Source organism: Pectinophora gossypiella, chromosome 29, assembly GCF_024362695.1.
Source record: "Pectinophora gossypiella chromosome 29, ilPecGoss1.1, whole genome shotgun sequence".
In the NCBI taxonomy this organism is placed as follows: domain Eukaryota; kingdom Metazoa; phylum Arthropoda; class Insecta; order Lepidoptera; family Gelechiidae; genus Pectinophora; species Pectinophora gossypiella.
In genome coordinates, this window is record NC_065432.1 from 4,534,062 (window position 1) to 4,555,197 (window position 21,136).

General features: G+C 39.6%; 2 protein-coding genes across 6 annotated transcripts in view; one reads left to right on the forward strand and one right to left on the reverse strand.

The window, feature by feature from the left end:
- The window catches only part of LOC126379517 (GTPase Obg), a 136,470-nt gene that overhangs the window by 101,925 nt on the left and 13,409 nt on the right, over nt 1-21,136 (reverse strand). For 2 of the 3 annotated variants that reach the window (XM_050028305.1, XM_050028304.1), the window contains 3 exons: nt 20,203-20,389; nt 19,177-19,263; nt 12,671-14,137 (listed from right to left, as the gene is read on the reverse strand). In XM_050028305.1, coding sequence (XP_049884262.1) covers nt 13,692-14,137; nt 19,177-19,263; nt 20,203-20,389 — 720 coding nt within the window. In that variant the 3' untranslated portion in view covers nt 12,671-13,691. Of the gene's footprint in view, nt 1-12,670; nt 14,138-19,176; nt 19,264-20,202; nt 20,390-21,136 lie in introns of those variants that run through there. The other variant, XR_007568350.1, reaches the window with a different exon arrangement.
- Nucleotides 20-11,794, forward strand: LOC126379476 (zinc finger protein 99-like). 3 transcript variants are annotated; one of them, XM_050028237.1, is made up of 11 exons: nt 20-261; nt 1,176-1,310; nt 2,881-3,141; nt 3,494-3,697; nt 5,530-5,657; nt 6,601-6,697; nt 7,251-7,366; nt 8,064-8,175; nt 9,845-9,946; nt 10,332-10,463; nt 10,923-11,794. In XM_050028237.1, exons 1-11 carry the CDS (start codon nt 157-159, stop codon nt 11,040-11,042), a joined length of 1,512 nt encoding a protein of 503 aa, XP_049884194.1. In that variant the 5' UTR covers nt 20-156; the 3' UTR covers nt 11,043-11,794. The 3 variants fall into 3 exon arrangements, with proteins under 3 accessions (XP_049884194.1, XP_049884196.1, XP_049884195.1); XM_050028239.1 differs by lacking the exon at nt 20-261 and having other exon boundaries at nt 1,223-1,338; XM_050028238.1 differs by lacking the exon at nt 20-261 and having other exon boundaries at nt 1,250-1,338; nt 2,872-3,141.

Sequence of the window (21,136 nt, forward strand, 5' to 3'; positions counted from 1 at the left end):
AAAAATACAAAACGTCAAACAGATGAGACAAAAGGACGCTAAAAAATCCTGTTCTCAGAAAAACATCGGAAATTTTAAATAGATACATAATAATGACGCGAAAATTTCTACTAGAAAACCTTTAGAAACTCCTAAGGAATATACTTGTCGCCTAAAATGGACGATCTTTGCACTGCCTGCCTCTGTACAGGAAGGAATTTATACTTCATCGGAGACACCGATGTTAATCAAATATATACGGAAATCATTAATGAAATAGTGGTAAGTAACATTAAAAAATATTTGCTTACATTTTTATTTTTTTATAGTTACTAGATTTATTAAAAATTAAGTGTTAACCTTGTAAAAAAAGATGTAAATACGTGATAGTCATCGATCGCTTATTCGACTTAATAATTTTTTAATAATGTATTGAAATGATAATATTTTATTCCGAAACAGAAACCGTGATAGCCCTGTTCCGAGATCGCCTGATTTACATCATATCACGTGTTCGAATCCTAGCTATGGCTATAAACCTTCGAATTTGACTTTATGAGTTCGAATTCTAAAAGTTCATGTTTTGATCATAGATAATTGATCTCGCGTGGTTTCTATGATTTTGTGCCCAGTTTTATGTCAATAGGGTTGCCCCCAATCACATGGAACTTAACCGTTCATCTGCCGAGATACCAGACACAATAGACTTTACATTGTGTCTGGTTGAGATCTGCGTTCCGGCGTCCGAAAAGTTAATCATAGCTGGTGAGGAGTGGGTTTATAGAATCAGAATCATTTATTCAACGTAATTATCATGGATAAACTTGTTGAGGGTCAATGTAACATTTTTGAATTTACGTCATTTTTATGTTATGGGCTGAGGAGAAGAAATGACAAGAAACTGCAATAGCAACACATCTTTTAAATCAATGAGGGTATACATTACAAGTTATTTAATAACTAGAGGAACACATTCAATACTGTATAATGGTCATGAGCATTAATATGTATACACTTTGGTACCATGTCACATTAACTTTTTCGACAAATTGAACTGTAAGTCTCACTAAATGTCAAATATGTTAGTGCGACAGAGTCCTAAAGTGGGTACATTATATTGCTCATGACTGTACACCTCTGCCTACCCCTATGTGGATAGAACCGTGATGTTATGTATGTGTATTTAAACTTTTCAGGTGTATGACATATCTCAGATATGCGTAAGAGTCTGTTGGGAGTGTATGGCAAAGTTGAGGAGGTTCCGCGGCTTCAAAGAGCAAATTAAGTCGTGTTACTCACAGCTGGTGCAGTGCTTACATCAGGGAGAAGAGGTTTGTGGATAAAAATCGAATGAACCAGGTCATTAAAAAAAAAATTGCTGTCTGTTAAAATATACAGGGTGATAGTGACATTGTAACGAAAACTTTGCGGGATGATTCAGACTAGTGATGTTCCGAATATCCGTATCCGTATCCGCGGATATACAAGATAAAAGAAAAATGCGTATCCGTGTCCGTTACTTTTCACGCGGATCTTTTACGGATCTTTTTCAGGTGATTAAGTAGAATTATTAAATAAAAAACTATAAAATTCCATTAAGATTGTTTTACCATAACCAAAACAAAAGTACTACCCGCACAATGCAAGTTAAAACGTGTCCTGCCTGACGTTGCGGCGAGCGAAGACGTCTACTACCGTTTCAAGGTCGCGGGCGCCGACACCAATCGAATAATATCGAATAAGAAAATTAAGATCCGTATCCGTATCCGCGGATCTTTACACTAAATATCCGTATTCAGATCCGTATCCGCGGATATACATTTTTAACGATCCGGCACATCACTAATTCAGACCATTATTCTGCTTAGTTATCAGGTGGATTTTTTCGTTGTAACTCAGAATCATGGTCTGAATCTCCCTCCTGAGTATTCGTTACGTTGTCACTAACACCTGGTATAATAGTTAATAAGATTCAAAAAGCATTTTTTTTTATTATTATATTTTTAATAATTTGGGTGCATATGTGTAATTCACCTTATATTACCAACCTACCATGTGGAACGCGATAAATGATACGATTATGATTATGAAAATTGATTTACGAAAAAAAAAAGATTAACCCTAGTATTTAAGTCTATTACTAACCCTTTTTTTTCTTATTTTTACCGAGGCTTTGAACACCCTGAGCGTTCATGCCAGCCTTACATATTAAAAAAGATGTTATTTTTAAATAATATAAATATATAAAATCTTTTTTTTCACTTGTTTGTCCTTATAAAAATAATAAAGAAAGTAGTTACGAAAATAAGACAAAATACAAATTTAAAAAAATACAGTAAGGTACTGTCCAAGCTAAATAAGAATAAAAAAAATATTATAATTTTTAACAAGGCTTTGAACTCCCTGAGTGGTCATGCCTCATAGGTGCTTTTGTGTACCTATCCCTTAGCCAAAGGATCGGTCAACCAGATAATATAATTAGAATTAAAAAAATAAAAACATAACATAACAAATACTTTATTGCACAAACAGGAAAAAACAAAATACAAAACAAAAGAGAAATAGAATTAGTACAATAGGCGGCCTTATTGCTAAGTAGCAATCTCTTCCAGGCAACCTTTAAGTATAGGAGATATTGAATATTAGGTAATATAGCGGGATAGTGCAGCATGGGAATACTTGTGCATATAAAAATAAAATTGTGAATGTACCTAATTAAGTCCTATATCGGATACAATAAAAAAATAAAAATATTTTCATTTTTTTTCATTTTTTTTTTCAAATACACTTTTGACTACATAAACTACATAATAATAATACACATAATTATAATTGTTATAATAAATAAATATCACTACTTATTTATTATAAAAAAAAACAGTAACATATCAGTTCTTTCAGGACTCAAAACTTGGTCTAACCAGACCACCTCGCTTAGCAATCCATACGGTACACACACTATCCTGCCCGGACATCAAGACTGAATTCGACTCACTTCACATCGACGGAGACACATACGATGATTCTAGTCACAATTATGACGTGGAAGCCAATGGTGACGTTGAAGATTTTAAAGAAGAGGAATATTTAGAACCGGACACATTCGTCAATGATTTTGATGTTATTAATAAGAAGGAAGATGAAGTTTATAACAAGGTTAAGGTGAGGTTTTTATTAACATTAACAGCCTATACGTCCCACTGCTGGGCACAGGCCTCCCCTCAATCAGCCGTTGGGGTATGGAGCATACTCCACCACGCTGCTCCAATGCGGGTTGGTGGTGGTGTTTTTACGGCTAATTGCCGGGACCAACGGCTTAACGTGCCCTCCGAAGCACGGAATCATCTTACTTTTTCGGACAATCAGGTGATTCAAGCCTGAAAAGTCCTTACCAAACAAAGGACAGTCTCACAAAGTGATTTCGACAATGTCCCCATCGGGAATCGAACCCGGACCTCCAGATCGTGAGCCTAACGCTCTAATTAAATAAACACATGCAATATTTTTGTTACAGCCAATAAGAATAAAAGATAAGAAGAAGAAAGAAAAGGTGAAAAAGAATATAAAAGTGAAAAGAAAAAAGATAAAAGCGGAAGACAAACTGAATACAGATGAGTCGTGCCTTCAACGCAAATCACAGGAGTTAAAAAATAAAAGAGAAGATAAGAGTCAATGTGTGTCTCAGGATAAGAATGAGACAGAAGATAGACCTGTTAAGGTATTCATTTTTAAATACTTTTAACATGATATAGCATCACGAAGCGGCCTCCATGGTACAGTGGTTGAGTATTGGGCTCACAATCCGGAATCAGAATCAGAATCATTTATTCAACGTAATAATCATGGATAAACTTGTTGAAGGTCAATGTAACATTTTTGAATTTACGTCATTTCGCAAGGTGTTATGGCTGAGGAGAAGATATGACAAGAAACTGCAACAGCAACACATCTTTTAAAAATCAATGAGGGTATACATTACAAGTTATTTAATAACTAGAGGAACACATTCAATACCAGACATTTTTATCATTTAGGTAATCATTAATCTTACAATAAGCTTTTTTACATAAAGTAAGCTTCGAGTGAGCTTTAAATTTATTCTCTGACAAATTTAAAATATTATCTGGTATTTTTTTTGTAAAAACGTATACATAACCCCAAAAAAGTTGAATTTAATTTACTTAATCTAGAATTTTGAACAATAATTTTATTTTTATTCCTTGTATTATAAGTATGCCTTTCACAGTTTCTCGGAAGGAGAGATACATTTTTACGCACATACATAATGTTTTCATATATATATTGACTTGCGACCGTCAGTATATTTATTTCTTTAAATAGCTCCCTTAAAGAGTCCCGACAACGCAGATTATAAATAGCGCGAACCGGAGGTCCTGGGTTCGAATCCCGGCGGAGACATGGAACCAAAATTACTTTGTTCCATGTCTCTACCAGGGTTCGAACTCGTTTTGTTAACACATTACAGACTGATCACCTGATTGCCCAAAAGTAAGATGATCCGTGCTTCGGAAGGCACGTTAAGCCGTTGGTCCCGGTTGCTACTTACCAAACTATTTGGCATTGTAAGCGTCTCGCGAACCTGGACGATTAGGTTGTTGCCAACTTTTTGAACACGCAGGTTGTGCCGATGTTTTTGGTCACTTAGAGTGTTACTATCTATACGGCCACCTTGAACTTCCCTAATTATTGAACATTCTGGATGTTGCTAACTATATGTATAATTGTATACCTTGACTGTCACTAACTATTTGCTTCTGACTGTACATCCATCGCAAGATGAACTAAGTACCCACGCCTCACCGAGTTTTCTGTTAGACCAACGTGATAGGTGAGCCGTATCGCCGTCTGTTAGGCCTCAAACTGGATGACAGCGGCCAGCGGCGCGGCGGCGGTGCGGGGAGCGGCGCGTTCAAATGCTAAGACTTATATTGAAGTGTTCTCGATGGCAGCGGCGCGGGGAGCGGGGTACGAGCGGTGCGCTCTAGTCGAGCGGTGTCTCAGCGTTTGAAACTCGCCTTTTTGTTTCCTTTGTTCATTATAGGGATTCAGATCTTCTTTTGCCCATAATACATCGTACGAAACAAAAGAACTACAATCGAAAATGCGTTGTCGCCGTTTCGACATCGCGTTCATTTGAGACACAACTCTGTACCGCCGCAACACCGCGCGATCTGGCCGCTGGTAGCGAGAACGGAACAGCGGCCGCCGCGCCGCTCCCCGCGCCGCTATCGCCGCCGCGCCTCTGCCGCTGTCATCCAGTTTGAGCCCTAATGGTCGAGCCAACTGTGTCAGTGAAAACTGCACTTAAGATAAATGTCCAGTTGGGCGCGAACCTCTGCTCAGGGCGTCGTCTGAGAGGAAAAATATTTGAAAGAATTAATCGACCCTAGTGGTAGAGATACGCGCTGATTGAGGAAAATCGTCGACCACGGCGCCGGCGGGGTGCCGGTGCCGATGAAGTGTCAAAAGTACTGAAATCATTAGTTCAATCGGCTTTCCGAACTTCATGTGACTTAATAAACTCCCTAGGCCCCAGTAATTCTCGCCGCGGCGCAACCTCGGAAGCCCCGGGAGCCCCGCAGGCCGGGTGAGAAGCCCGAGTGCATCGAATGCGGGAAGGTGTTCAGCTCAAGGAAGACGCTTCGGTACCATCTCAAGTCAGTATCATTTCCTTTAAACGCCTTTCATTCTCCTCTATCGTGTGGGTAGGTGGATTACCAACCTCATCAACCCTAGTGCGGCCTCCGTGGTCCAGTGGCTGAGCGTTGGGCTCACGATCCGGAGGTCCTGGGTTCGATTCCCGGTGGAGACATATCACAAAAATTACTTTGTGGTCCCTAGTTTGGTTAGGACATTACAGGCTGATCACCCGATTGTCCGAATGTAAGACGATCCGTGCTTCGGATAGCACGTTAAGCCGTTGGTCCCGGTTACTACTTACTGATGTAAGTACGTAGTCGTTACATGAGTCATGTCAGGGGCCTTTGGCGGCTCAATAGTAACCCTGACACCAGGGTTGATGAGGTTCGTAATTCACCTCACAACCTACACGATAGAAGAAGAAGAATCAAGCCTAGTGTCAGGGTTGATATTGAGTTTTGGCGGCGAGGGTGTGCTGCCGCCAAAGGATGTTTTCGGGGTACCGAACTGAGCATAGTACCCCGCTAGCCACAAGTTGGTAGTGTGACTAGGGATCGACGATCCAACAGTGTTGTGTTGGAAGTTGTATATATGCGTCTTGCTGTGTAAACTTCGATACGGCAGACATATCTGTCTACCCTCTTTCTTTGCCGCTTGTTTATTTAAGTATTTGATATAGGAATGTTCGGAACCATCTGAACTCGCACCAAACTCACTACGACAAACCGCACTCACTGTGTCCTCACGTTTTTTCACCACATTAGGCCGTTTCAAGCTTTTTACAACACCTAATAAAATACCGGGAGTCTCATATCCCCATTTAAACGCGGTAAGAACCCGTTATTATGTGTTTTAATTATGATAATAACCGCGTAAACTTAAAACAATGTAAAAAATAATAATTGAATATATATTTTTTTTTATATATTTTAAATAACGTTATGTTTTGTTGCCTTGCAGTGTTATTCATAACGGTAACAACAGCCACCCATGTCCTCGCTGCGATAAAGTATTCCAATGGAAATCAAATCTATGGAGACATTTGCGAAGCCATAAGGTAAGCGCTTGTGGGTTGGGGTCGATGACCGAACTTGCCAGTTATATATTACTAGACTAGCTTTTGCCCGCCACTTCGTCCGCGTGGCGTATTATAAAAGAGAGATCTTTGTGTGTGTGGAAGTGTATATCAAATTTCAAGCGTCTAACTTAAGCGGTTTAGATTTTTCATACAAAAGGATTTTCCCGCTAATTCCCGTTCCCGTGGGAATTCTGGGAATTCCTTTCTTAGTGCACCTCTACGGTACCTAAGCTACGTCCCTTCCAAATTTCAAGTGCCTACGTTTAGCAGTTTAGGCTGTGCGTTGATATGTCAGTCAGTCAGTTTCTCCTTTTATATATTTAATTAGAAGATATATTTATGGCATGGTATAAGAAAACTAGCCGGGCCTGCATGACAACCGCGCCGCGCGCACCGCGAATTATATTGAGCGCTTCGACCATTAAACGATACGAATGCTATCTACGTAAAAACGTCAAACGGCTATTGGTCGAAAGCCTCGATATAATTCACAGTACGTGTACAGGAATTAGCACTGTTGTATGTTTTCCAGGCTCGCGAAACAGGAGAACTATACTGTGAGACATGCGATAAAAGGTTCGCGTCACTTGCGACATACAAACAACACTTGGCAGTGTCCAAGCAGCACGTGTCCGAAGGCGAATACAGGTGAGTACAGTCTCACGTCGATACACCGTTCACGCCGATACACTGTTCACGCCGATACACCGTTCACGACGATACACCGTTCACGCCGATACACCGTTCACGCCGATACACCGTTCACGCCGATACACCGTTCACGACAATACACCGTTCACGCCGATACACCGTTCACGACAATACACCGTTCACGCCGATACACCGTTCACGTCGATACACCGTTCACGTCGATACACCGTTCACGTCGATACACCGTTCACGCCGATACACCGTTCACGTCGATACACCGTTCACGGGGATACTCCGTTCACGCAGATACACCGTTCACGCTGATACACCGTTCACGGGAATACTCCGTTCACGCAGATACACCGTTCACGCCAATACACCGTTCACGGGGATACACCGTTCACCACGATACACTGTACACGCCGATACACCGTTCACGGGGATACACCGTTCACGCCGATACTCCGTTCATGCCGACACACCGTTCACGGGGATACTCCGTTCACGCAGATACACCGTTCACGCCGATACACGGTTCACGGGGATACACCGTTCACGAAAATAATTATAAAAAAAAAACAATAATTAATTATGCGACGGAAAATTCCACTTGATATTAACTCAGAATCATGGCTTGAATCATCCTTAAAAGTTTTCGTTACGATGTCACTAACACCTGTATATATTTTTTCAGTTTTTCCTGTTCGGACTGCGGTAAGAAGTTTGTGAACAAGACGCGGCTGAGGGACCACATAGACTGGGAACATCTGCAGAAAATCAAGTTTAGATGCCAGCTCTGTAACAAGGTGAACATTTTTTTTAAGGCCCTGCGCAGACGACAGACTATCCGTGACGCACTTTTTAGTCTGTGAAAATATAACCTATGCAATTATATGCAGTAACGCGCCGGACTTTTTGCGCGTCGTGTGCGTTACTGCATATAATTGCATAGGTTATATTTTCACAGACTAAAAAGTGCGTCACGGATAGTCTGTCGTCTGCGCAGGGCCTTAATGGTGTGAACGAGGCACATGTATGTCTTTCTTTGAGGTTTACGCGGTTATTATCATAATTTAAACACATAATGGCCCCGAGTCCTGCAGACACCTAGTTTTACTTTAAGTTATACCTGTCATTTTCTTATCCGCCAAAAAGGAAAGGGACGGATGACTGACAGCTCTTAATTTTAGGAAGAATGAGTAAATGAATGAATAACCCGGGCGCATCAAAAAGGTATCTAAACCGCTTGACGTGTGCTGTCAACTTAATTCTGTCGGGTTATTGACCAATGTAAAATTTTTAGACGGTTGTTTTAGATTTGTGCTTAAAATTGACGTGTGTTCCATAAATTTTATGCTTGTCGATTACCCGTCCCTTTCCTTTTCGGCAGATAAGAAAATGACAGGTATAACTTAAAATAAAATTAGGTGGTATTTACAGGAATTAGCACCAATGGCCCCGATTCCAGTAGACACCATCTAATTTTATTTTAAGCTATACCTGTGGATGCAATAAATTGCTAACCAAACGATATGAATCATCCGATAAATTAGTTAACAACACCGCACTTTGTTTTTCACTTTTGATGTCATTCAGTTTTATAAACATCATCAGTCTGCCGTAGTACACTGCCCATTCTTGATTTTTATAATCAAAACTCCCTAATGATCCGATATAAGCACTCATTTTGGTGGATTCGCTGTATGTTACCGCGCCTCGTCGCCAGATGTAATATCGGGGAATAGATACCTAACTACGAGCAAACAAACAACCGTGCGTTCTTCTGCAAAGCTAGTTTAATACTGCGGTTTGCCGCGGCTTGTACAATATACAACAACCTGTCATTTTCTTATCCGCCGAAAAGGAAAGGGACGGGTAAATAGTCTTTGGGTAAAAGGAGGTTGTTTGTATGAAGTGTCAAAGTACAGAAGCCAGTGATGTGACGTGCATTAGCATAGTGATGTAACAGTTGAGATTATAATAATAATAACTTTTATTTCAGACCAAAATCCATATCGTGTTAGTTACAAAAAACGTAAAAACTATGTTAGCAGGAAACTTAGTATCTATTCTATTTACAATTTACAGCATATGTTGCCCCATGCATTTTTGTCCAGTGGCGTAAGACAGGATTATCCACACTCCCCGCCACTGCCGCCAACAGACTGTTGGAGCTGCCCCGCACCCGCGCCATCAAGGATGCTGCTCGCTTACGCATGATGGCGTAAAAGTCATCTATTTTTGCTTCCGCAAACATTCCCGACGCGCTGCAGTAACGTGGCAATCCCAACAAGGCTCTAAAAGCATTGTTATACTGAACACGTAGCGCGCTGTAGGCCCTCTGAGTATAGTCAATCCACAGGCTGCAAGTATAGAATGTGATTAGGCTGTACGATTCTGTTCTATCTAGCGATATGTTGAAAAAAAAATATAAAAAAAATGTAAAATGTGTAACTGTCTTTTTTTTATTTCCAGCCATTTAAATGTCACACATCGTTATACGTTCACATGAAGAATGTACACAAAAATAAGGGGCTGAAGGATAATTTGTGCCATGTCTGTGGGAAGTCATACCAAGTAAGATTTAAAAAAAATAATAGTTGATTGCCTATTGTAGCGTGATGCGACGCTACAATAGCGAGCGTTGGGGTCACGATCCGGAGGTCCTGGGTTCGATTCCCGGTGGGGACATATCACAAAAATTACTTTGTGGTCCCTAGTTTGGTTAGGACATTACAGTCTGAACACCTGATTGTCTGAAAGTAAGATGATCCGTGCTTCGGAAGGCACGTTAAGCCATTGGTCCCGGCTGCATTAGCAGTCGTTAATAACCACCAATCCGCACTGGGCCCGCGTGGTTTAAGGCTCGTTCTCCCTATCGATCCATAGGGAAGGCCCGTGCCCCAGCAGTGGGGACGTTAATGGGCTGGTGATGATGATGATGATAATGTTTTTTGACCAGAATCTTGCCAAGCTGCGTTACCACATAGTGGCTATGCACACCACGGAGACGCCCTATCAGTGTGAGCAGTGCAGCGCCGCCTTCGGATGGTACTCCAGCCTCTATCGACATGTTAGAGAAGTACACTATAAGGTATGCCTAATACAATATTCCACCAGCCTCAACTGCCTCCGTGGTCCAGTGGTTTGACTGCTGGCTCCAGCTTGGGGTTGTAATTGGTGATGTGTCCCCAAGTGCTGTATATTGCTTTGTTTTTCAGGAGGTAGTCGTAACCTGCCGATTTCATAATAACATTTCAAATTTAAAAAAAAAATCAAATTCAACGGCCTCTGTGGTCCAGTTGAGCGTTGGACTCATGATCCGGATGTCCTCGGTTCGAATCCCGGTGGGGACATATCACAAAAATCACTTTGTGATCCCTAGTTTGGTCAGGACATTACAGGCTGATCACCTGATTGTCCGAAAGTAAGATGATCCGTGCGACGGAAGGTATGCCAGGTTAGGGGCCTTTGGCGGCTCAGTAAGAACTCTGATACTCTGATACACGATAAGAAGACGGTTCCGCCTTAACTAATCTAACTTTGTTTATAGATCAAGATACACAAACGCAACAAGACGAAGAAGTTGAAGAAGCCAGCGGAGCTCCCGGGGGCTCTGCCCCCCTTACTGCCGCCACACTTGATGACCGTGCCGCAGGCGGGGCTGCCCTAGCTTGCCCACAAAGGATATAACCGTGATGTTTGATATATTTCTGTCTGAACATAACATAAATAGCCTATATACAGAGTGTTAGTGACAACGTAACGAATACTCAGGGGGATGATTCAGGCCATGATTCTGAGTTAATATCAAGTGGAGTTGAGTCACTTACACTCACAGAATGTTAGTGACATCGTAACGAAAACCTTGAGTGATGATTCAGACCGTGTTTCTAAGTTGATATCAAGTGGAATGTCGCAAAAGTATGGAACTGAAAATTATTTTAAAAAGCAGTAAAATTTTCATGATTTTTCCGACAGGGAATTCCACTTGATATCAACTCGGAATAATGAGTTGAACCATCCCCCTCAGTATTTGTTACGATGTCACTAACACCCATACGTACTTATATGGCTACCTGAATGTACTGGTACAGGGTGTAAGTGACATCGTAACGAATACTGAGGGGGATGATTCAGCTCATTATTCTGAGTTCTGAGTTGATATCAAGTGGAATTTTCCGTCGGAAAAGTACTTATAGAATTGAATAAATTTAGTTTTGTTTTTTAAAAAACATGAGTTTTACGACGGAAAATTCTACTTGATATCAACTCTGAATCGTGGTCTGAATCATTCCCCTCGTTTTCGTTCTCAATCATTCATTCGTTAGGCCCTGCGCAGACGACAGACTATCCTTGACGCACTTTTTAGTCTGTGAAAATATAACCTATGCAATTATATGCAGTAACGCGCCGGACTTTTTGCGCGTCGTGTGCGTTACTGCATATAATTGCATAGGTTATATTTTCACAGACTAAAAAGTGCGTCACGGATAGTCTGTCGTCTGCGCAGGGCCTTACGATGTCACACCTGTATAATGTGTGGTCGTGAACTACAGAATTCGCACATTTTTTTTTAATTTTAAGTGCATCGCTGGAAGAATAGATTTGAATTATTGTGATAATGACTGATTTAGATGTATATTTTGATAATAAGTTAGAAATTCACACCCGTATGCTAAGATGTTAAGTCCAACCTTTCTCGACTTCGTTCTCAGTTGAGGCGACCTAAGGCCACAACCCGGACACTTCATACAAACAACCTCGTTTTACACAAACACGGCCTCCGTGGTCCACTGGTTGAGCGTTGGGCTCACGAACCAGAGGCCCCGGGTTCGAATCCCGGTGGGGACATATCACAAAAATCACTTTGTGATCCCTAGTTTGGTTAGGACATTACAGGCTGTTCACCTGATTGTCCGAAAGTAAAACGATCCGTGCTTCGGAAGGCACGTTAAGCCGTTGGTCCCGGTTACTACTTACTGATCTTCTATCGTTTGTGTTGTAACAAAATGCTCAGCTGAGGTAGAGATGAGTGGAGGAAGAGTAGAGTGGACATCTTAGCACATGGGTGTTAAAGAATGAAATCTGGCGGGTTAAAATGGCCACATCAAAGCAATTCATCTTAAACTGCAATATTGCTATTTAACATTTGTTTGCATTGCGCACTTACTTTTATATGCGCAAATGTCAAAATCCAATATTGCTTTTTTAGATGAGTTGCTTCGATTTGGCCTTTTCAACCCGAACGTTTTGTGTATAAATAGTAATAGTTATGAAATAATAAAATGAAACAAGGAATTGCACTTAATATCTTTTATTTAAATATTTCCTGGCTAACGGTAATCATAAAAACAAATTAAGCTCATGATAACCCAATTGGGTAGTCAGAGGTACATTCATCGCATGATGAACTAAGTACAGTCAGAAGCAAATAGTGACAGTCAAGGTATACATAGAGTTGGCAACATCCAGAATGTCCAATAATTAGGAACGTTCACGGTGGCCATGTCGATGTAGTGATGTTCCGAATATCAGTATCCGCGGATATCCGAGATAAAAGAAAAATCCGTATCCGTGTCCGTTACTTTTCACGCGGATCTTTTACGGATCTTTTCCAGGTGATTAAGTAGAATTATTAAATAAAAACTATAAAATTCCAAAATTATAAAATTCAAAATTGCTTCTATGCTGTTCTGGGAGCAAATAAAAAACATAGAAAACGTTCAGCTGCTTGTCTTCCCGGGCATGTCGTAAAAACCGACAGAGGGATTGTGTCATCTAACATGATGGACTAATGTTATGGGCGATAGGCTGATCCCTTATCACCATAAAGTTCATCATATCCAGCTTACGCGACATCGTATCAACGGTGGCTGCAAGTTGTCTTTGATTACTTGTGGCTCTGCCCACCCCATTAGGGATTACGGGCGTGAGTTTATGTATGTGTATGTATAAAATTCCATTCAGATTGTTTTATTTCTTAAAATCAAATATTATAATTAAAGCAAGATAAAATATCACTTTTATAACAATGAAATAACTAAAACTTTAATCTTTTTTTTGACACCAATCGAATAATATCGAATAAGAAAATAAAGATCCGTATCCGCGGATCTTTACACTAAATATCCATATTCAGATCCGTATCCGCGGATATACATTTTTAACGATCCGGCACATCACTACCTAACACACTAAGCGACCAAAAACGTCGGCACAACCTGCGTGTTCAAAAAGTTGGCAACAACCTAAAGTCCCTATAGTTTTATTTCTAAACAGATTTCTTCATCTCTTTATTACTACACGTATATTCTTCACTTCATCTATCTTCACCGCAGTCGTACATTTGTCTAACAACCTTTGAGAGTTCTGATAAATTCATACCGGTTTTAGCCGAAATACCTATGACTTGAATACCTAAATTGGCAAAATTCCTTACTTCTACGTCGCATTCTTTACTTTCTTTATTAACTTTTTCTTCATGGACACTTTCTTCACGGTAATTTTCTTCATCGTATGTTTCTTCATCATCATTTCTGGCTGTAATTATGTCTTGAAGGCCTCTTTTGACGTCTTCAAAGCCAGTTTTCCCCTCTTTTAGATCTATTTTATTAACAACAATACAGCTAGGTCTTCGGGATAGAGCGTTGCTGTATTGGTGAAGTTCGTAGGTTAGGCTTTCATATTGCTGGAGTGGGTTGTTAGTTCCATCCAGCAGGTAAATCAACCCTCGACATCGCTCCACGTGTTGTAAGAATTGAATACCTGAAAAAAAATTACAATACACATACAAAACCGAACCGGGCCAATACAATACAAGGCTATAGGAGGGAATAGGTTGTCAATATCTAATTGTCCGAAAGAAGATTTGTGCTTCGGAAGGCATTCTAAGTTGGTCCCGGTCACTACTTACTAATGTAAGTTAGTCGTTACATGTACCATGTCAGGGGCCTTTGGCGGCTCAATAGTAACCCTGACACCAGGGTTGACGGTTGATGGGTGTGGTTCAGTCATCCCGTGATCATGGCACTTGCAACAGTGTAGAAATATCGGGAGTCTCATATCCAAATCAAATCAAATATACTTTATTGCACAGAACTAAAATTTCAACAATCAGACATAACACATGAATACAGTACAATTTGGGCGGCCTTATTGCTCTAGAGCAATTTCTTCCAGGCAACCAACAAAAGGAGACAAACATTTACAACTTGGATGCGGGATGGTGCAACAAAAAATAAATAAATAAATACCTAAAAGTAAAACTAAAGTTAATATAATAAATATTCTATACTATACGTACATATATTAATAAATACTCAATTATTCATATCCCTGCTTTAAACGCGGTAAGAACCCGTTATTGGCCCCGATTCCTGCAGACACCGCCTAATTTTATTTTAAGTTATATCCGTCATTTTCATATCCGTCGAAAAGGAAAGGGACGGATGATTCACAGCTCTTAATTTTAGGAAGAATGAGTAAATGAATGAATAACCCGGGCGAATCAAAAAGGTATGTCGCTGGTATGCAATCCGTTTGACGTGCTGTCTACTTACCAGTGTCGGGTTATTGACTGATGTAAAATTTTTAGACGGTTGTTTTAGATTTGTCCTTAAAATTGACGTGTGTTCCATAAATTTTATGCTTGTCGATTACCCGTCCTTTTCCTTTTCGGCGGATAAGAAAATGACAGATATAACTTAAAATAAAATTAGATGGTATTTACAGGAATTAGCACTATTATGTGTTTTAATTAAGGTTGATGGGGTTGGTAATCCACCTCACGACCCACACGGTAGAAGAAGAAGCTTTCCTGTGAGAAGGAGGAATCTCCTTGCATCATAGTCGATATTTGATTTTTTGCCCTGCAGGACTGGACTTACGATGACCAAATTGGAGATGTCCTTAGAAAAGGTTCAATACGATCTACTCTGAACCGGCGTGCGTGTATGAAGCGATTGATGAATGTGGAGGAAGCAAGAGAAGTGTGTCAGGATCGAAGCAAATGGAATTCTATAGTCTCTGCTTACCCCGGTGGGAAATAGGCGTGAGTTTATGTATGTATGTATGTATGCCCTGTAGGTTATAATGCACAAGACGACCTTTTAACATACTATCGCGGAGCTCCGTGCGTCGTGAAGTATGCGGACGGGTCGACTGCAAAGTTGAAGTAAGTACGAACTATTTTTAACCTCCGACGCAAAAACGACGGGATGTGTGTGTAAATGTGTCTGTCTGTGGCATCGGATTTTAATGCGGTTTTTTTTTGTTTGAAAGGTATATCAGTCGAGAGTGTTCTTAGCTATGTTTGGTGGAAACCGGTTCAGGTCTTCAAGGTCATCAGGTCGTTTGTTAAGTGTGATAGGAATGTTAAATGTTACACGCTCAGTTTTGTTAAATGTTACACGCACTGTTAAAAAGTATAACTACTAAAAACGTTTTTCTCACAGGTGATTTTAATATTAATATTTTTAATACCTCTTGTGGCAAAGTTTCAGAGTATTTGGATATTTTAGCTACTTACGGCTTGATTCAAGGAGTTGATCGACCAACTAGACCGGTTTCGGGTACTTGCCTTGATCACTTTGCAGCTAAATGCTCTTACCAGTGGCAAACTTTAGTCTATTCTCCACCAAAAATATCTGACCATACAACAGTTTTGTTATATGCGTCGGGCACTGATATAACTCCACATAATACAAGGAATCATGTATATAGTTATTTAAACTACACAGAAATAACGGAATTCCTCAGAAATGAAAATTGGGACGATTTTTATGCCAGTAAAGATGTTAATTATGCAGCTGATATTTTAATTAACAAACTCCAATATTGCATACTAAACTTTTCTATAACAAAGACAATTTCAAGAAGGAAGCAGCCATTTAAACCTTGGATTACAAGAGGTGTTGTTAGTTCTTTACGTAAAAGGGATCGACTGCACAAGAAACTAAGAAGGGCGTATAGTGATGACCTTAAACAAATGTACACAAACTATCGCAATCTTTGTAACAAAATTGTGCGACAACTTAAAAAGGAGTACTATCATAATCAATTTATACTAAATCAAGGTAACACAAAGGGAACATGGAAGGTTATTAAAACTGTTTGTGATATGAATAAAACTAAAGAAATACCTTCAGAATTGTTAAAGATTGCGGACACACCCCTGAAGTCACTTAACGAAGTTAACAAATATTTCACCACGATTGGTAGTAATCTTGCAAATGTTACTCTGAACAATCTTGGCACAGACGAAGCTACGCTTGCTGCATCTACGAGGTCTAGCTCTGCCCCCCGCGACTCCATGCTCTTGACACCAACTAACGTGTATGAGGTGGTTAAAGTAATTGATAAATTGAAAACAAAATGTGCTCACGGTTGGGACGATGTTTCAACCGGTTTTATTAAAACTTTGAAACATGTTTTGATGGAACCCATAAGCCATTTATGTAACTTAAGCTTCGAAATGGGAATTTTTCCTACCTCTTTTAAACAAGCAATTGTTTCCCCAATCCATAAAGCTGGAGATAAAGAACAACCGACAAATTATAGGCCAATATCACTTCTGACCACCTTATCTAAAGTGATAGAAAAATTGGCTAATAAGCGGCTTGTCAATTACTTGGAGTCCAATAACATTATCTCAGATAATCAATATGGTTTTCGGGCGAACAAATCGACGGAGGACGCAGTATTACAGTTGACTTCTTCAATAGTTAACCACTTAGACTCTGGAAGAAAGTGTGTTGGTATTTTCCTGGACCTGCAAAAGGCATTCGACACCGTTTCAATTCCAATCCTACTATCTCGCCTTGAAAACGCTGGGATTAGGGGAGTTGTGTTGAATTGGTTTCATGACTACCTATCCGGCAGAACCCAAAAAGTGCGTCTTGAGAAGCATATGAGTGAAAGCAGTTATTGTACTTATGGCGTTCCACAGGGGAGTACTCTCGGCCCCTCGCTTTTCCTCGTTTACATCAATGAACTGTGCAAGTTGGACTTGATGAATGGGGAATCGCTTATGTTTGCGGACGATACTGTACTGGTCTTTTATGGTTTTTCATGGGAGGAAGTGCAGCAGAAAGCTGAAATGGGACTTTGCAAAGTTACCAGTTGGTTGGAAACTAACCTACTATCCCTCAACATTAGCAAAACAAAATACATGTGTTTTAGTAAAACTGCTGCATCAACCCCGTTAGAGAGATTTAAACTCATTACTCATATGTTTCCTTGTAATAGGAGTTTTCAGCATCATGACTGCAACTGTTCAACGTTGGAGAGGGTTTCAGAGTATAGGTATTTGGGAATCATAGTAGATCATAATTTAAATTGGAATAAGCACATGGATATCTTAAGAGGACGAGTTAGAAAATTAATCTACATATTTAAAAACCTTAGAATAGTGGCAGATTTAGGATTACTTATACAAACGTATAAAGCTTTATGTGAGTCGATATTGACATATTGCATAACTGCATGGGGTGGCGCTGCTCAATCTTACTTTATAAAACTTGAGCGTGCGCAACGCGCTGTTCTTAAAGTGATAATGTCGCTACCAATGCGTCACCCTACTGTCTCAGTTTATGAAACAGCAAAAGTGTTAAATGTACGTAAACTTTATGTTTTAAGATGTATTTGTAAGTACCACCGAATATCAGGATCAAATTTACCAATCCAAAATAAACGAATTTTTAGTTGCCCGAGGAATTTTTTTAAATCACGTTTTGCTAGACGTTTCTATGAGTATACAGCCCCTCGCTTGTACACTTTCATAATTAAAAAACTCAATATACATTCCCTCACATATTCCCGGATGAAAAAATCTGTAACTGAAATTTTATTAACTGTGCAAGAAAGTGAAATAAATGGTATTCTCACTCCAATTTGCTAGCTTTAGATGTATTATGTAAATAAATAAATAAATAAATAAATAAATAAATAAATTATATATTGTCATTATGCATTATATAGTATATAGATATTTATGTTATCTTAATATTGTTGAGGCCCATAAATATAGTTTTAAATGCGTGATCACTCACTCACTCACACACACACACACACACACACACACACACAGACACACACACACACATACACACACACACTCCACACATGTTACTTTCACACCATTCCACATTATTATTGTTTTACTTACTTATTTTTATTTTTTGTGTAAATTGTCAAAGTAATCTTTAAGTTGTTAAAGTTGTAAATTCCGGGGGAAGGCCTGATGTCCTATAATACAAGTTTACTTAGTTTAGGCATCAGCCATCCACAAAAAAATAGCTTGTACCTATTAGATAAGTTAAGTTTCTTTGTAATTTATTTTTTGTGGTTTGGAAATAAATTTATTTATTATTATTATTATTATTAGTTTGTTTGCAAGCATATGTGTCATAAGTTATTTTTTGCTTTTTATAGGGTTTAGTATTTTTACATACATACATACATACATAAACTCACGCCCGTAATCCCAAATGGGGTGGGCAGAGCCACAAGTAATCAAAGACAACTTGCAGCCACTGTTGATACGAAGTCCTAAGATGGATATGATGAACCTTATGGTGATAAGGGATCAGCCTATCGCCCATAACATTAGTCCATCATGTAGTATTTTTAACCTTTTGTCATAATAATTGAGTACCTTTTTTTGGTCGGGGTTTTTTTAAATTTTTAATTTAATTTTTCTCATACTTGTATGGCGCGCGTTTCGCGGTCACTTGACCCTTTTAACCTCTTCATTCTATTTCGTGTATGTATGTATGTAATATGTATTCAAACAAAACAAAACTCACCAAGTCCACGATTTTTGTGCGAGCCGGGAATCAAACCAGGGAGGTCGGCTATAGCTACTTGTTCGTAATCATCATACGGGACCATGCCTGAAAAAAATTAAAATACATACATAAACTCACGCCTATTTCCCACCGGAGTAAGCAGAGACTATAGAATTCCATTTGCTTCGATCCTGACACACTTCTCAAAAAAAAAACAAACTTAAAAAAAAAACTAATTTAAGTGGAATTCCGTGGTCTCTGCCTACCCTAAAAGGAGATAGGCGTGATATTATAAAAGTACGACCTCCGTGGTCCAGTGGTTGAGCGTTGGGCTCACGATCCGGAGGTCCCGGGTTCGAATCCCGGTGGGGACATGTGACAATAATCACTTTGGTATCCCTAGTTTGGTTAGGACATTACAGGCTGATCACCTGATTGTCCAAAAAGTAAGATGATCCGTGCTTCGGAAGGCCGTTGGTCCCGCTTACTAAGTAAGTAGTCGTTACATGAGCCACGTCAGGGGCCTTTGGCGGCTCAATAGTAACCCTGACACCAGGGTTGATGAGGTTGGTAAATAATTAAATACATTACTCAGCAATTTAACTAATTTTCAATGATAAAAATTACGTCCTTGGAATGTTGGAGATACCAATTGAATGGTAACACTTACGTCATCAATGGGCTAGCAATGGCGGCTTGTCATAGGATTGAGCATACCTCGTCTTCTTATACCATGGGTAGTAGTAAATCTATGGGTTTGACAATAAAGAACCATATTGAAGACTATAGAGAACCGGAGAGGAAATATGATTGGCCACCTGATACGACACGATTCATTTATAACAAACATTTTAGAAGGAAAAATTTAAGGGAAGAGAGGAAGCGGTAGACCAAGGATAACATTTATGAAACAAATAAAAGAGAAGGTGCAGGTCGTGTCGTATCGGGAGGTGAAGGTTTTGGCGGGAAGAAGAGAGGAATGGCGATTACTCCACCGACAAGAGCGCAGCTCTTAAATAGAGAGAGAGACTTTAATAGACATACCTATATGCGGCCGGAGAGTCGTAAACGGATATGGTGCGACATTGGGTCGTGCCCTGGTCATGGAGCGAAGCAGCGTGCTCTTGCCGGCATTGGGAAAGCCAATCAGTCCGATGTGCGCCATAGACCTAACCTCCAAGGAGTAGACGTTGGTTTCCCCTTTTGCACCTATTTCCGCCACATCCGGGGCCTGAAAAGGTAAATAAAAGGTAATTAAATTATATTTTTTTAATTTCTTCCTAAAATTGAAGAGTGTTCCATAATTAAAACGGGTTCTTACCGCGTTTAAATCAATCAATCTTTAAATATATTTTTTTACATTTTTCCTCACCTTGTGGTTGTCTGGAAGAAATCGCTTTAAGCGATAAGGCCGCCATTTGCCATGTACTTAGTTAAGAGACTTTTTGTAATAATTTCTTTTTTTTTTTTGGTGCAGTAAAGTGTATTTGTTGTGGTTGTTGTTAAATCGGGGATATGAGACTCCCGATATTTCGACACTGTTGCAAGTGCCATGATCACGGGATGACTGATGAGAAATAATATCGGGAGTCTCATATCCCTGATTTAAACGCGGTGAGAACCCGTTATTATGTGTTTTAATTATGATAATAACCGCGTAAACCTAAAACAGTGTTACATCAATTTTACGCCTGTCGATTACCCGTCCCTTTCTTTTTCAGGGGGTAAGAAAATGACACGCATAAATTAAAATATAATTAGACGGTGTGTACAGAAATCAGCACCAATTTTCTAATTCTATTCTAAAATCGCAGGTTCAAATCCAACACAGGCCTAAACCAATTATTGTCGAATTTGTTTTCAAATTCATGTTTGGATCATAATTGATTACCACATACTCATCGGTGAAGGAAAACATCGTCAGGAAACCCACATTCCCGCGAAATGCATTTTCGGAGGTATGTGACCTAACCTGTAT